A 14,105-nucleotide genomic window follows, 5' to 3' on the forward strand; every position below is an offset into this window, starting at 1 on the left:
ACCCCACTTTTGATCTGCCATTTCTCTGTGTGCCTGCCGTTGATTACTAATAAATAGGAGAGGAATCTACGAGGGAGGGAATTGTTGAAGGAGGGGGAACAAATAATTGATTTTTTTTGTTGTGTTTTTATGTTGTTGTTTTTGAGACAAGGTCTTGCTCTGTCACCCAGGCGAGTGCAGTGGCGCAATCACGGCTCACCACAGCCTTGACCTCCCTGGCTCAAGGAATCCTCCCCACCTCAGGCTTCCGAGTAGATGGGACTACAGGTGTGTGCCACCACACCTAGCTAGTTTTTTTTTTTTTTGTAGAGACGGGGTCTCCCTGTGTTACCCAGGCTGGAGACTCCAGGCTGGGATTACACACGTGAGCTATGGCACCTGGACAGAATTGTTGAAGAGGGAAAATTGTTATAGAGGGGAAGTTAAATTGTTCTGCTAATGTTTTGAAATAATGGAGACTTGTCAAGAGAACACAGGAGCCAGGTTAAAGGTTTCCCACTAGCCAAATTAGGATAATTTGAGCATCAAAATCAATAACAGTAATATCAGTTTATGGTCAAATAGGAACCAGGAGTCTACATTGATATAAATAAATGATTAAATAATGAGAGAAGGGAAGCTGTTCCCTTATTAGAATGTCAGCTAATAAATTTAGAAGGAATGGTGGAGTTAGAAAAGTCACCATTTTGTAATCATCACAGTAATGACTGACTCAGGCAAGAATCTTCTATTGATGCTAAATTTAAAGGGGTGATTTCAGTGAGAAACTAGATGTTTACACGGAGTATTTCTCCATACATTACTTAATTACAAAGAATAAAATGCAATCAGTTCTCACTATTCATAGATTCTGTATTTGAGAATTCACCTTCTCGCTAAAATTTATTTGTAACCTCCAGATCTTAGGGATTTCCAGTTCCGACTACAAAAAAAAATTGTTACTAGGCCTGTTGTCAGTAATGCCTATTTTTTTAATCCTGTCTTATGGGTACAGGTTTGCTGTCTTCAGTAGCCTTGAACTCTCTTGGTCTCTGAGGAATTTAATCTGTCAGCACCATGTGGATTATTCTATTGTTTCCCTATTCCATATTTGTTAACTCTTCAACAGTGAGAAATCTGGCCCCTGATTATCTTCAACATTTCTGACCCTTATTGAATCCTAGAATGAACAACTGCCATCCCATATTGCTGTAAATAAGGACCTGCTAACTAGAGTTCACTATTTATTTATGCTTTTTTTTGTTTTGAGACTGAGTGTAGGTAGTTAAACACCAAGTTTTAAAGTGACTTAAATTAGTTCTTTCTTGGTTTGGTTTTGTGATTCACTCAAAATGTGTTAGGTTTATTCCTTTCTGATTGTATTTCATTTTGTTCTCCTTCCTACCTTGTTTTGATTTTTTTTTCATTTTTTTAAGTTTATGAAATAGTAACATTTCCAAAGTCAAAACAAAAAGAATACTGTGAAGTGTCTCTCTCACCCAACCCTTCCACTTCATTCCCATTTCCTTGTTTTTTTCACCCCAGTTCCATCTATCCATGTTAATAACCAACCTAATTTCCAGTTTATCTTCCTGTATGTCCGTTTGTAAACATAAGCAAATACATGTATACATTTTCTCGCTTTCCCTTTCTTATACCGTAGATGGCATACCGTGTATACTGTTTCACTCTTCACTTAACAGTATATCCTTAAAACACTCCATAACAGTTTATAGAGATCATTTTAATTCTTTTTTGCAGCTGCATAGTACTCTGTTGTTTGTGTATACCATAGTTTATTCAACCAATTGCACATAATGTGGATCTCTCTGATTTCTTTTTAAACAAAACAATTTATGGCTGGGTGCAGTGGCTCACTCCTGTAATCCCAGCACTTTGGGAAGCCGAGGCGGGTGGATCACTTGAGGTCAGGTGTTCGAGACCAGCCTGGCCAACATGGTGAAACCCCATCTCTACTAAAATACAAAAATTAGCTGGGTGTGGTTGCGGGCATCTGTAATCCCAGCCATTCGGGAGGCTGAGACAGGAAGGTAGAGGTTGCAGTGAGCCAGGGTTGTGCCACTACACTCCAGGGCTACAGAGCAAGACTCCGTCTCAGAAACAAACAAATGAAACAACTTATAATTACCTCTTCATTGTAAAAAAAAAAAAAAACAAAACACAGATAAGCCACACACACAAAAATCCCATCCCCAGAGCATCTTTCTATGCATTAAAAATATTTATAGAGTGTTGCTCTATAATCAACTTTTGGCTATAATGTAAATCTCTGTACATCACTAAATATTAGCTTTTTAATGGCTACATGTTAATCTCTTGCTTGAGTGTACTCTGCATTATTAATCTTATTTTGGGACATTCGGTTTGTTTCCTGTTTTTTAAACTGCTCCAGTGAACATTGTTGTGCCTATCATTTGATGCAGTTTTAATATTTAAGAAGTTTAATGAACTATTTACACATTGTTAAGGCTTTCCATATATTGTTATGTTGACTTTCTTTTTTTTTTTGAGATGGAGTTTTGCTCTTTTTGCCCAGGCTGGAGTGTAATGGCGCGATCTCGGCTCACCGCAACCTCCGCCTCCCAGGTTCAAGCGATTCTCCTGCCTCAGTCTCTCAAGTAGCTGGGATTACAGGCATGCACCACCATGCCTGGCTAATTTTGTATTTTTAGTAGAGATGAGGTTTCTTCATGTTGGTCAGGCTGGTCTTGAACTCCCGACCTCAGGTGATCCACCCGCCTTGACCTCTCAAAGTGCTGGGATTACAGGCGTGAGCCACCATGCCCGGCCTTGTTATGTTGATTTTCAAAAGGAAAGGATAGTTTACTGTAGCACCAGTAGTATGTAAATGCTAATTTCACCACATTCTCAACAGAGTATTATAATTTATTTTCCTCTTTTAAATAAAATCTTTCCTGTGCTAACCAAAACTCCTATGTTAAGTTCATATAATCCTTCATATATATTCTCAGAATCTTCCCTCTAAATTTTGGTTTCTCCTCATATCTTCCTATTTCATAGGTAACCCTTCTTCTGTGTTCTGTTTTTTAAAGGAAATAACTTCAATTTTTAGAGAGCTTCAGTCTTAAAAAAATTTTTTTTGTGTTATAACATATAGAAGGTTTGCCATTTTAGCCATTTGTAAGTGTACAGTTCAGTCTTGTTTATAGTTATTTATTTTTTTGAGACAAAGTCTTGCTCTGTTGCCCAAGCTAGAGTGCAGTGGCACAGTCATAGCTCAGTGCAGGCTCAAACTCCTAGGCTCAAGTCATCCCACTGCCTCAGCCTCCCAAAGTGCTAGGATTATAGGTGTGAGCCACTGGGCTAGTCATGTGTATTCACAGTGTTGTACAACCATCACCACTATTTCCAGAATTGTTTCATTGTTGCAGAGACTCTGTACCATTTCCCCTTTCCCCCCATCCCTGGTAACTTCTATGAATTTGCCTGTTTGAATATTTTATTTAAGTGGAATCCCACAATTTTTATCCTTTTGTATCTGACTTGTTTCACTTAATGTTTCCAAGGTTTATTTATATTGTAGCATGTATCAGAACTCCATTTTTTTTTTTTGAGATGAAACCTTGCTCTGTTGCCCAGCCTAGAGTGCAGTGGTGCAATCTTGGCTCACTGCAAGCTCCACCTCCCAGGTTCACGCCATTCTTCTGCCTCAGCCTTCCGAGTAGCTGGGACTACAGGCGCCCACCACCACGCCTGGCTAATTTTTGTATTTTTAGTAGAGACGGGATTTCACCTTGTTAGCCAGGATGGTCTTGATCTCCTGACCTCATGATCCGCCCGCCGTGGCCTCCGAAAGTGCTGGGATTACAGGTGTGAGCCACTGCGCCTGGCCTGATTTTTTTTTATGGCTGAGTAATACTCCACTATATGTATATGCCATATTTCTTGATTCATCTGTTAGTGGACATTTGACTTGTTTTCATATTTTGATTATTGTGAATACTGCTGCAGTGAGCATTGGCATTTGAGTTTCTTTTTTTAGTTCTTTTGAATATATACCTAGGAGTGAATTGGTGGGTTATATGGTCATACTCCTTTTAGCTTTTTGAGAAACTTCCATACTGTTTTCCATAGTGGTTGCACCATTCTACATTCCAATTAGCAACGTACAGGAGTTTTTATTTTTCCACATCCTTGCCAGCACACTTATTTGCCACTCTGTGTGTATCTGTAAATTACAGTGAAAGCACCACAAGCTGTAATTTTTTAATTTTGGGATTACAAATAAGTTTTAGTGAGCAGGCAGACTTGCAAATAAAGTTATCAGTGAAGTGGGAAACAACTATGTCTAAATGCAAATCATATGTATGCATTGTGACTGTAACATGTTATATGAATACACATAGTGTACACCTAGGTTTTTACATTTCTAGGTGATTTTAGTGAATTGAAGTGAGTATAGTGTTACAATGAGGAAACAATAGTAGGTCATTAATTTTATAGTTAGGTAAACCTAAAAATTCAGGTATAGGTTATAATGTTTTCAGTGGTATTGTACATGCTTTAATCAAAGATTAGCATAAATTATGCTCCTTTTTTCAAATTTCTAATAGCTTTTTGATAAGTTTTTTTAAAATAACAAATCTTATAAAATGCTAATCTTTAATTTTCATACCAGTGTTTTTAGTACGTATTCGAGTAGCAGCCTTCTTACCTACGTAGCTTTATGGTTGATGGTGGGGGGATGGGATTTTTAAAAAATAACTTCATTTGCCAAAAAATGCTTATTTTAATTTTTGTCCCAATTCTTAATCCAGATCTCTTGCAGGTGATTAAAGAACTTGTAAACACTCAGCTGGGCACAGTGACTTATACTTGTAATCCTAGCACTTTCAAAGGTCAAAGTGGGAGGATCGCTTGAACCCAGGTTTGAGATTAGCCTGGGCAACATAGTGAGACCCTTCTCTACAAAAAATACAAAAATTAGCCAGGCATGCTGGCATGCACCTGTAGTCCCAGCTACTCAGGATGCTGAGGCAGGAGGATAGCTTGAGCCCAAAATGTTGAGGATGCAGTGAACCAAGGTTGTGCCAGTGCACTGCAGCCTGGACAACAGCATGAGACCCTGTCTCTAAACCAAAAAAAATAAAAAAAACTTATAAACACGATATGAACCATTTCTGTTCAAGTCCAACAGTATATGTCTGAGGACCATAAGAATATAGTCTGTGCTTAACTGTTTAAAATGTTAAGGTTGAAAAGCATTATGGTTAAACTCATACACTGGTGGAATTGTTTCATAAATTTTGATATGTCTGCATAGTAGAACATTATACAATTATGACTATTCAGTAAGAAGTCAAGTGCAAGAAACATGAATGGATAGAAATAACACTGAAATGTCTATTTTAGTTACATAAAAGTTTTCAGCAGTAAGTAGGTATTGCTTTTATAATTAGAACAAGTTTGGTAAATACATTATGTGGAAAGCATTTTGCCTTCTGTTCTCCTTAAGATTGAGGTAATATGATTATATTAAGATAGCAGTTGATGTCTTTGTTTTCAACTTTGTTTCCAATACAGTTATTTTCTTTTTCTTTTTAGAGATGCTAACTTTGTTTTTCTCTGACTTTGTTTTTATTCTTCTATCTGATGACTTCCAAAAGAACAACGAAACCAACTCCTCATTTAGATGGGTAAAGATTATTTTATTTATTTTACAATCTGTTTTAAATTAACCGTGAAATAAGAAGCTTTTATTTAATAATTTTTACTTGACACTTTAGGCATCATGTTGTTTTTGGACAAGTAATCTCTGGCCAAGAAGTTGTAAGAGAGATTGAAAACCAGAAAACAGATGCAGCTAGCAAACCGTTTGCGGAGGTACGGATACTCAGTTGTGGAGAGCTGATTCCCAAATCTAAAGGTAAAACTAAGTACATATTTCTAAGAATACTTACACATACGAAATAAGCAGAGACACTCTAAATAGTTGGCATGAAATTCATACTCAAGCTGATACAAAAATGAGGTTTTTGTTTCAAAATGTATTTCTGTGCTTTTATTTTTTACTTTTTTAAGTTGACAAAAATTGTATATACTTAACTGTGAACAATATGGTGTTTTGAAGTATGTGTACATTGTGGAATGGCTAAATTGCGCTAATTAACATATATTGCCTCACATAATTACCCCTTTTTGTGTTGAGAACTCAACATCTTAGCGAGGGTTTTTTTTTTTTTTTGAGACAGTCTCGCTCTGTCACCCAGGTTGGAGTGCAGTGGCATGATCTTGGCTCACTGCAACTTCCGCCTCCTGGATTCAAGCAATTCTGCCTCAGCCTCCCAAGTAGCTGGGGCTACAGGCGCCCGCCACCACACCCAGCTAACTTTTGTATTTTTAGTAGAGATGGGGTTTCACCATATTGGCCAGGCTGGTCTCGAGCTCCTGACCTTGTGATCCGCCTGCCTCGGCCTCCCAAAGTGCTGGGATTACAGGTGTGAGCCACTGTACCTGGCCAGTGATTTTCAGGAATACAGTACATTGTTATTTGCTGTAGTCATCATGTTAATATACAGTAGAACTCTTGAACTCATTCCTCTGAGCTAACTGAAATTTTATATCCTTTACCAGCATTTGTCCAACACATTCCCTTCTCTAATCCCATGGGAACCACTATTCTCTCTGCTTCTGTGACTTCAACATTTTTAGATTCCACATGTAAATGAGATCATATGGTATTCGTCCTTTTGTGCCTGGGTTATTTCATATAACATAACTTCCTCTGGGTTCATTCATGTTGCTCCAGATGACAGGCTGAATAGTATTCCATTGTGTATATAAACCACATTTTTAAAAAAATCCGTTCATCTGTTGGTGGAAACAGGTTGATTCCGTATCTTAGCTATTGTGAATAATGCAGCAGTGAACATGAGAGTGCAGATATCTCTTCAACACACTGATCTCATTTCCTTTGGGTATATATCCAGTAGTGGGATTTCTGGATCATGTGCAAGTTCTATTTTTAATTTTTTTATTATTATTATACTTTAAGTTCTGGGATACATGTGCAGAACATGCCGGTTTATTACGTAGGTATTCATATGGCGTGGTGGTTTGCTGAACCCATCAGTCCATCATCTACATTAGGTATTTCTCCTAATGCTATCCCTCCCCTAGGCCCCCCGACCCCCGGACATGCCCCAGTGTGTGATGTTCCTCTCCCTGTGTACAGGTGTTCTCATTGTTCAACTTCCACTTTTGAGTGAGAACATGCAGTGTTTGGTTTTCTGTTCCTGTGTTAGGTTGCTGAGAATGATAGTTTCCAGCTTCATCCATGTCCCTGAAAAGGACATGAAGTCATCCTTTTTAATGGCTGCGTAGTGTGTATGTGCCACATTTTCCTTATCCTGTCTGTCATTGATGGGCATTTGGGTGTGTTACAAGTCTTTGCTATTTTGAATAATGCTGCAGTAAACATATGTGTGCATGTGTCTTTATAGAAGAATGATTTATAATCTTTTGGGTATATACCCAGTAATGGGATTGCTGTGCCAAATGGTATTTCTGGTTCTAGATCCTTAAGGAATTGCCACACTGTCTTCCACAATGGTTGAACTAATTTGTGCTCCCACCAACAGTGTAATGGTGTTCCTGTTTCTCCACATCCTCTCCAGCATCTGTTGTTTCCTGACTGTTTAATGATCACCGTTCTAACTGGCATGAGATGGTATCTCATTGTGGTTTTGATTTGCTTTTCTCTAATGACCAGTGATGATTAGCTTTTTTTTTTTTCATGTTTGTTGGCCACATAAATGTCTTCTTTTGAGAAGTGTCTGTTGATATCCTTCACCTACTTTTTGATGGCGTTATTTGTTTTTTTTCTTGTAAGTTTGTTTAAGTTCTTTGTAGATTCTGGATGTTAGCCCTTTGTCAGATGGATAGATAGCAAAAATGTTCTCCCGTTCTATAGGTTGCCTGTTCACTCTGATGATAGCTTCTTTTGCTGTGCAGAAGCTCTTTAGTTTAATTAGATACCATTTGTCAATTTTGGCTTTTGTTGTCATTGTTTTTGGTGTTTTAGTCATGAAATCTTTGCCCATGCCTATATCCTGAATGGTATTGCCTACGTTTTCTTCTAGGGTTTTTATGATTTTAGGTCTTATGTTTAAGTCTTTAGTCTATCTCTTGAGTTAATTTTTGTATAACGTGTAAGGAAGGGATCCAGTTTCAGTTTTTTGCATATGGCTAGCCAGTTTTCCCAACACCATTTACTAAATAGGAAATCCTTTTCCCATTGCTTGTTTTTGTCAGGTTTGTCAAAGATCAGATGGTTGTAGATGTGTGGCATTATTTCGGAGGCCTCTGTTCTGTTTCATAGATCTATATATCCATTTTGGTAGCAGTACCATGCTGTTTTGGTTACTGTAGCCTTGCAGTATAAAGTCAGGTAGCATGATGCCTCCAGCTTTGTTCTTTTTCCTTAGGATTGTCTTGGCTATACAGGCTCTGTTTTGGTTCCATATGAAATTTAAAGCAGTTTTTTTCTGGTTCTGTGAAGAAAGTCAATTGTAGCTTGATGGAGATAGCATTGAATCTATAAATTACTTTGGGCAGTATGACCATTTTCACGATATTGATTCTTACTATCCATAAGCATGAAATGTTTTTCCATTTGTGTCCTCTCTTATTTCCTTGAGCAGTGGTTTGTAGTTCTCCTTGAAGAGGTCCTTCACATTCCGTGCAAGTTGTGTTCCTAGGTATTTTATTGTCTTTGTAGCAATTGTGAATGGGAGTTCACTCATGATTTGGCTCTCTGTTTGTGTGTTATTGGTGTATAGGAATGCTTGTGATTTTTGCACATTGATTTTGTATCCTGAGACTTTGCTGAAGTTGTTTATCAGCTTAAGGAGATTTTGGGCTGAGACGATGGGGTTTTCTAAATATACAATTATGTCATCTGCAAACAGTTTGACTTCCTCTCTTCCTATTTGAATACCCTTTATTTCCTTCTCTTGCCTGATCATCCTGGCCAGAACTTTCAATACTACGTTGAATAGGAGTGGTGAGAGAGGGCATCCTTGTTTTCAAAGGGAATGCGTCCAGCTTTTGTCCATTCAGTATATTAGCTGTGGGTTTGTCATAAGTAGCTCTTATTATTTTGAGATATGTTTCATCAATACCTAGTTTATTGACAGTTTTTAGCATGAAGGGCTGTTGAATTTTATTGAAGGCGTTTTCTGCATCTATTGAGATAATCGTGTGGTTTTAGTCATTGGTTCTGTTTATGTGATGGATTACGTTTATTGATTTATGTATGTTGAACCATTCTTGCATCCCAGAGGTGAAGCTGACTTCATCGTGGTGGATAAGCTTTCTGATGTGCTGCTGGATTCTGTTTACCAGTATTTTATTGAGGATTTTCCCATCAATGTTCATCAGGGGTATTGGCCTGAAATTTTCTTTTTTTCTTGTGTCTCTGCCAGGCTTTGGTATCAGGATGATGTCGGCCTCATAAAATGAGTTAGGGAGGAGTCCCCTTTTTGGAATAGTTTCAGAAGGAATGGTACCAGCCCCTCTTTGTACCTCTGGTAGAATTCGGCTGTGAATCCATCTGGTCCTGGGCTTTTTTTGGTTGGTAAGCTATTAATTACTGCCTCAATTTCAGAACTTGTTATTGGTCTATTCAGGGATTCGACTTCTTGCTGGTTTAGTCTTAGAAGGGTGTATATGTCTAGGAATTTATCCATTTCTTCTAGATTTTCTAGTATATTTGTGTAGAGGTGTTTATAGTATTCTCTGATGGTAGTTTGTATTTCTGTGGGATCAGTGGTGACCTCCCTTTTATCATTTTTTTGTTGTGTCTATTTGATTTTTCTCTCTTTTCCTCTTAGTCTGGCTAGCAGACGTCTAGCCAGAATCTATTTTGTTAATCTTTTCAAAAAACCGGCTCCTGGATTCATTGATTTTTTTTAAGGGTTTTTTGTTTCTCTATTTCCTTCAGTTCTGCTCTGATCTTAGATATTTCTCGTCTCATGCTAGCTTTTGAATTTGTTTCTCTAGTTCTTTTAATTCTGATGTTAGGATATCCATTTTAGATCTTTCCTGCTTTCTCTTGTGGGCATTTAGTGCTGTAAATTTGCTTCTAAACACTGCTTTAGCTGTGTCCCAGAGATTCTGGTACGTTGTCTTTGTTCTCATTGGTTTCAAAGAACTTACTTATTTCTGCCTTAATTTCATTATTTACCCAGTAGTCATTCAGGAGCAGGTTGTTCGGTTTCCATGTAATTGTGCGGTTTTGAGTGAGTTTCTTAATCTTGAGTTCCAATTAGATTGCACTGTGGTCTGAGAGACTGACTGTTATGATTTCCGTTCTTTTGCATTTGCTGAGGAGTGTTTTACTTCCAATTATGTGGTCAGTTTTAGAATGAGTGTGACGTGGTGCTGAGAATATATATTCTGTTGATTTGGGGTGGAGAGTTCTGTAGATGTCTGTTAGGTTCACTTGGCAGAGCTAGTTGAAGTCCTGAATATCCTTGTTAATTTTCTGTCTCATTGATCTAATATTGACAGTGGAGTATTTAAGTCTCCCACTATTATTGTGTGGGAGTCTGAGTCTCTTTGTAGGTCTCTGAGAGCTTGCTTTATGAATCTGGGTACTCCTGTATTGGTGCATATGTATTTAGGATAGTTAGCTCTTCTTACTGCATTGATCCCTTTACCATTATGTAATGCCCTCTTTCTATTTCTCATTTTTTGAGGAGCCTTCATTCAGTTTTTTAATAATGGCTATACTGATTTACATTCCCACCAACAGTTTACAAGAGTGTCCTTTTCTTCACATCCTCTCCCCTTGTTTTTGTTCTTTTTTTTTTTTCATAATAGCCATTGTAACAGGTATGAGGTGCCATCTTGTTGTAGTTTTAATTTGCATTCCTTTGATGTTCAGTGACATTGAGCATTTTTGCCATATACTTGTTGGCCATTTGTATGTCTTCTTTTGAGAAATGTCTCTTCAGGTTCTTTGCCCATTTTTATTTTTATTTTTATTTTTTATTTATTTATTTTTCTTGTTGTTGAGACGGAGTCTCGCTCTGTCGCCCAGGCTGGAGTGCAGTGGCCAGATCTCAGCTCACTGCAAGCTCCGCCTCCCGGGTTTACGCCATTCTCCTGCCTCAGCCTCCCAAGTAGCTGGGACTACAGGCTCCCGCCACCTCGCCCGGCTAGTTTTTTGTATTTTTAGTAGAGACGGGGTTTCACCGTGTTAGCCAGGATGGTCTCGATCTCCTGACCTCGTGATCCACCCGTCTCGGCCTCCCAAAGTGCTGGGATTACAGGCTTGAGCCACCGCGCCCGGCCTGCCCATTTTTAAATCAGGTTGTTTTCTTCCTGATGAGTTGTTTGCATTCCTTATATATTTTGGATATTAACCCATTGTCAGATGTATGGTTTGCAAATATTTTCTTCCATTCCAGAGGTTGTATCTTCACTCTGTTGATTGTTTCTTTGGCTGTGTGGAACCCTATTAGTTTGATGTAATCCCATTTGTCTATTTTTGCTTTTTGTTGCCTGTGGTTTTGGGGTCATATCCAGAAAAATCATTGCTCAAACCAATGTCATGGAGCTTTTTCTGTGTGTTTTCTTTTAGTGGTTTTGCAGTTGCAAGTCTTATGTTTAAGTCATTAAACTATTTTTAGTTGATTTTTATATGCATTATAAGGATCTGTTTTGTTATTTTACGTGTGGATATCTAGTTGTTCCAGCACCGTTTATTGAAGAGCCTGTCTTTTCCCCATTGTGTGTTCTTGGCAATTTTGTGTTTTTAACTGTGTTTTATCCTACTTCTCACTTTGTTCGTTTACCATGAAGTCAGTTAAGTTTTTCTGATTATTAATTGGCAGTAATTTGCCCTTTTGCTTCCACTCAGTTTTTTGTTTTTTGTTTGTTTGTTTTTTAACTGTAGTTGTCTGAATAACCTAGTAAGTAAATACTCTAGAGGAAAAGACTGTGGGGCTAGATGGCAATCGAAGAGAGGAAGATAGATTGAGAAACTTTAAGGGAATAAATTATTTTTTCTTTAAGCACTACTTAGATTCAGAAGCATCCTACATGTTTGAGAAGCTTCTTTTATTTAGACCAGACCATTTGATGCTAACAAGACTAATTTGATATATTGTCTGAAATGGTAAGAACTTTAAATATTTTAAGTCTTTATATTTGAAATATGTGGCTGATACTATTTTATTACAGATGATGGGCTTGACTTTCTAAAAATAATGGAGTGACATTACCTTCAAACCTGTATAGAAAGCAGTAAAACCTTAAACTAACTCTGTTCTTACTAATCTAGGGAATAATCATATCAGTAATTAGTTTCTTAGAGTTAGCACATTGAGTGTCATCTATAATGCTTTCTGATTCTCACAGTAACTCTGTAGTATTATATATCCCCATTTTACAGACAAAGATAATTAAGAAGATTAAGTTCTTTACTGTGTCAGGAAAAGAGACCTCAAACCCAAGTTTGAGAATTAGAGTTTTTTCTGTTACATGTTACTGACTCATTAAAGTTTAAATGTCTTTAAAATTTCTTAAGAATTACCCTAAGTAGATCATTTTCATCTCACTTTTTAGGTATACTGATTTCCTCTATAATGTTTAGAAATAGGTACATTTTGTTTTGTTTTAATTTTAAAACACCCCAAGATGGGCATAGAGAAGGCAAAATGATTATTTAAAAAAAAATTTTTTTTGTCTGTATTCTATTTTTGAGTCTGCTAATTTTATTTTCTTCCATGTGATGTCAAATAAATACTTGCAGGTAAATTATTGCAATAAATTATTGCAGGTGTATGCTTTTCAGCTCATGGGATTTCTTGATATACATGAGACCGATTATCCTTTTTTACAAACAACAGGTGTAATGTATGCCTTTTTTCTTGAAGATTCAGTAAAAAACGAGATGTTGAGAATCTTTGAGTAATGTGCTACAAATGCAATTATTTACATTTAAAAAATACTAAAAAAAAGTCTGTAATGATATTTGTTACTTCTAAACCCTGAACCTACTGATGTTTAAACTTTAGAGTGTTTTTAGTACAGTAGGAATATTTTATCTTAAGGCATTATTCTTCCCAAGTCATCTAGAAAATCTTCATCATTTATTCTCTACTTGATAACTAATTTTTTTAAAAAAAATACTTTAGTCTTTAAGGACGCTTGTGTTAGGATCTGTTGCCTCCTTATAAAAGTTAAGTGGCCAGGCACAGTGGCCGACACCTGTAATCCCAGCACTTTCTGAAACTGAAGCAGGAGGATCGCTTGAGCCCATGAGTTTCAGACCAGCCTGGGCAACATTGTGAGACTCTTCTCTACCAAAAAAAAAAAATTTTTTTTTAATTGTCTGTAGTCCCTGCTATTTGGTAGGCTGAGGCAGGAGGATCACTTGAGCCCAGGAGTTCGAGGCTGCAGTCTGGATGACAGAACAAGGCCCCAGCTCTAAAAAATATATGAATAAATAAAGTTAAGGATGCTGTGTGGTTTATATATTCAGAAAGAGATTGAGGTAACAAAAGAGTTTTTGGCCAGGTGCTGGCTCACGCCTGTAATCCCAGCAACTTGGGAGACTGAGGTAGATGGATCACTTGAGGTCAGAAGGTTGAATCCAGCCTGGCCAACATGGTGAAACCCTGTCTCTACTAAAAATACAAAAAAAAAAGTTTGCGTTTTAAACCATGAACAGTAATCATAGACTCTCTAATAAATTTGTTGTAAAGATGCTTTTACTACCAAAAGGGCAGGACATGAATATTTGCCTAAAGGAGGAAGTAAATGAATGTAGCTCTTTATATATTACTTACATCTTTATAATGTGTTGTCATCTGAAGAAATAAATGATAGTTTTGCCCATGCCATTGGGGCCAGGACGTTATGCTAAAAGTTGATGTTAACATCCAACTGTATGTCCCTCAAACTCATCTTGCCCTTATCAATTTTAGCAATCTGAGATTGGCCCTGTATTTTTCATTTTTTATTTTTTTTTGAGACGGAGTCTCGCTCTGTTGCCTGGGCTGGAGTGCAGTGGCCGGATCTCAGCTCACTGCAAGCTCCGCCTCCCGGGTTTATGCCATTCTCCTGCCTTAGCC

At 37.5% G+C, this 14,105-nt stretch overlaps 1 protein-coding gene across 1 annotated transcript in view; it reads left to right on the forward strand.

The window, feature by feature from the left end:
• The window catches only part of PPIG (peptidylprolyl isomerase G (cyclophilin G)), a 44,914-nt gene that overhangs the window by 10,650 nt on the left and 20,159 nt on the right, over nt 1-14,105 (forward strand). The window contains exons 2-3 of the mRNA XM_011960609.1: nt 5,628-5,657; nt 5,748-5,887. Coding sequence (XP_011815999.1) covers nt 5,628-5,657; nt 5,748-5,887 — 170 coding nt within the window. The remainder of the gene's footprint in view (nt 1-5,627; nt 5,658-5,747; nt 5,888-14,105) is intronic.

The sequence above is a fragment of the Colobus angolensis genome, unplaced genomic scaffold (assembly GCF_000951035.1).
Source record: "Colobus angolensis palliatus isolate OR3802 unplaced genomic scaffold, Cang.pa_1.0 Scaffold517, whole genome shotgun sequence".
NCBI classification, from domain to species: domain Eukaryota; kingdom Metazoa; phylum Chordata; class Mammalia; order Primates; family Cercopithecidae; genus Colobus; species Colobus angolensis.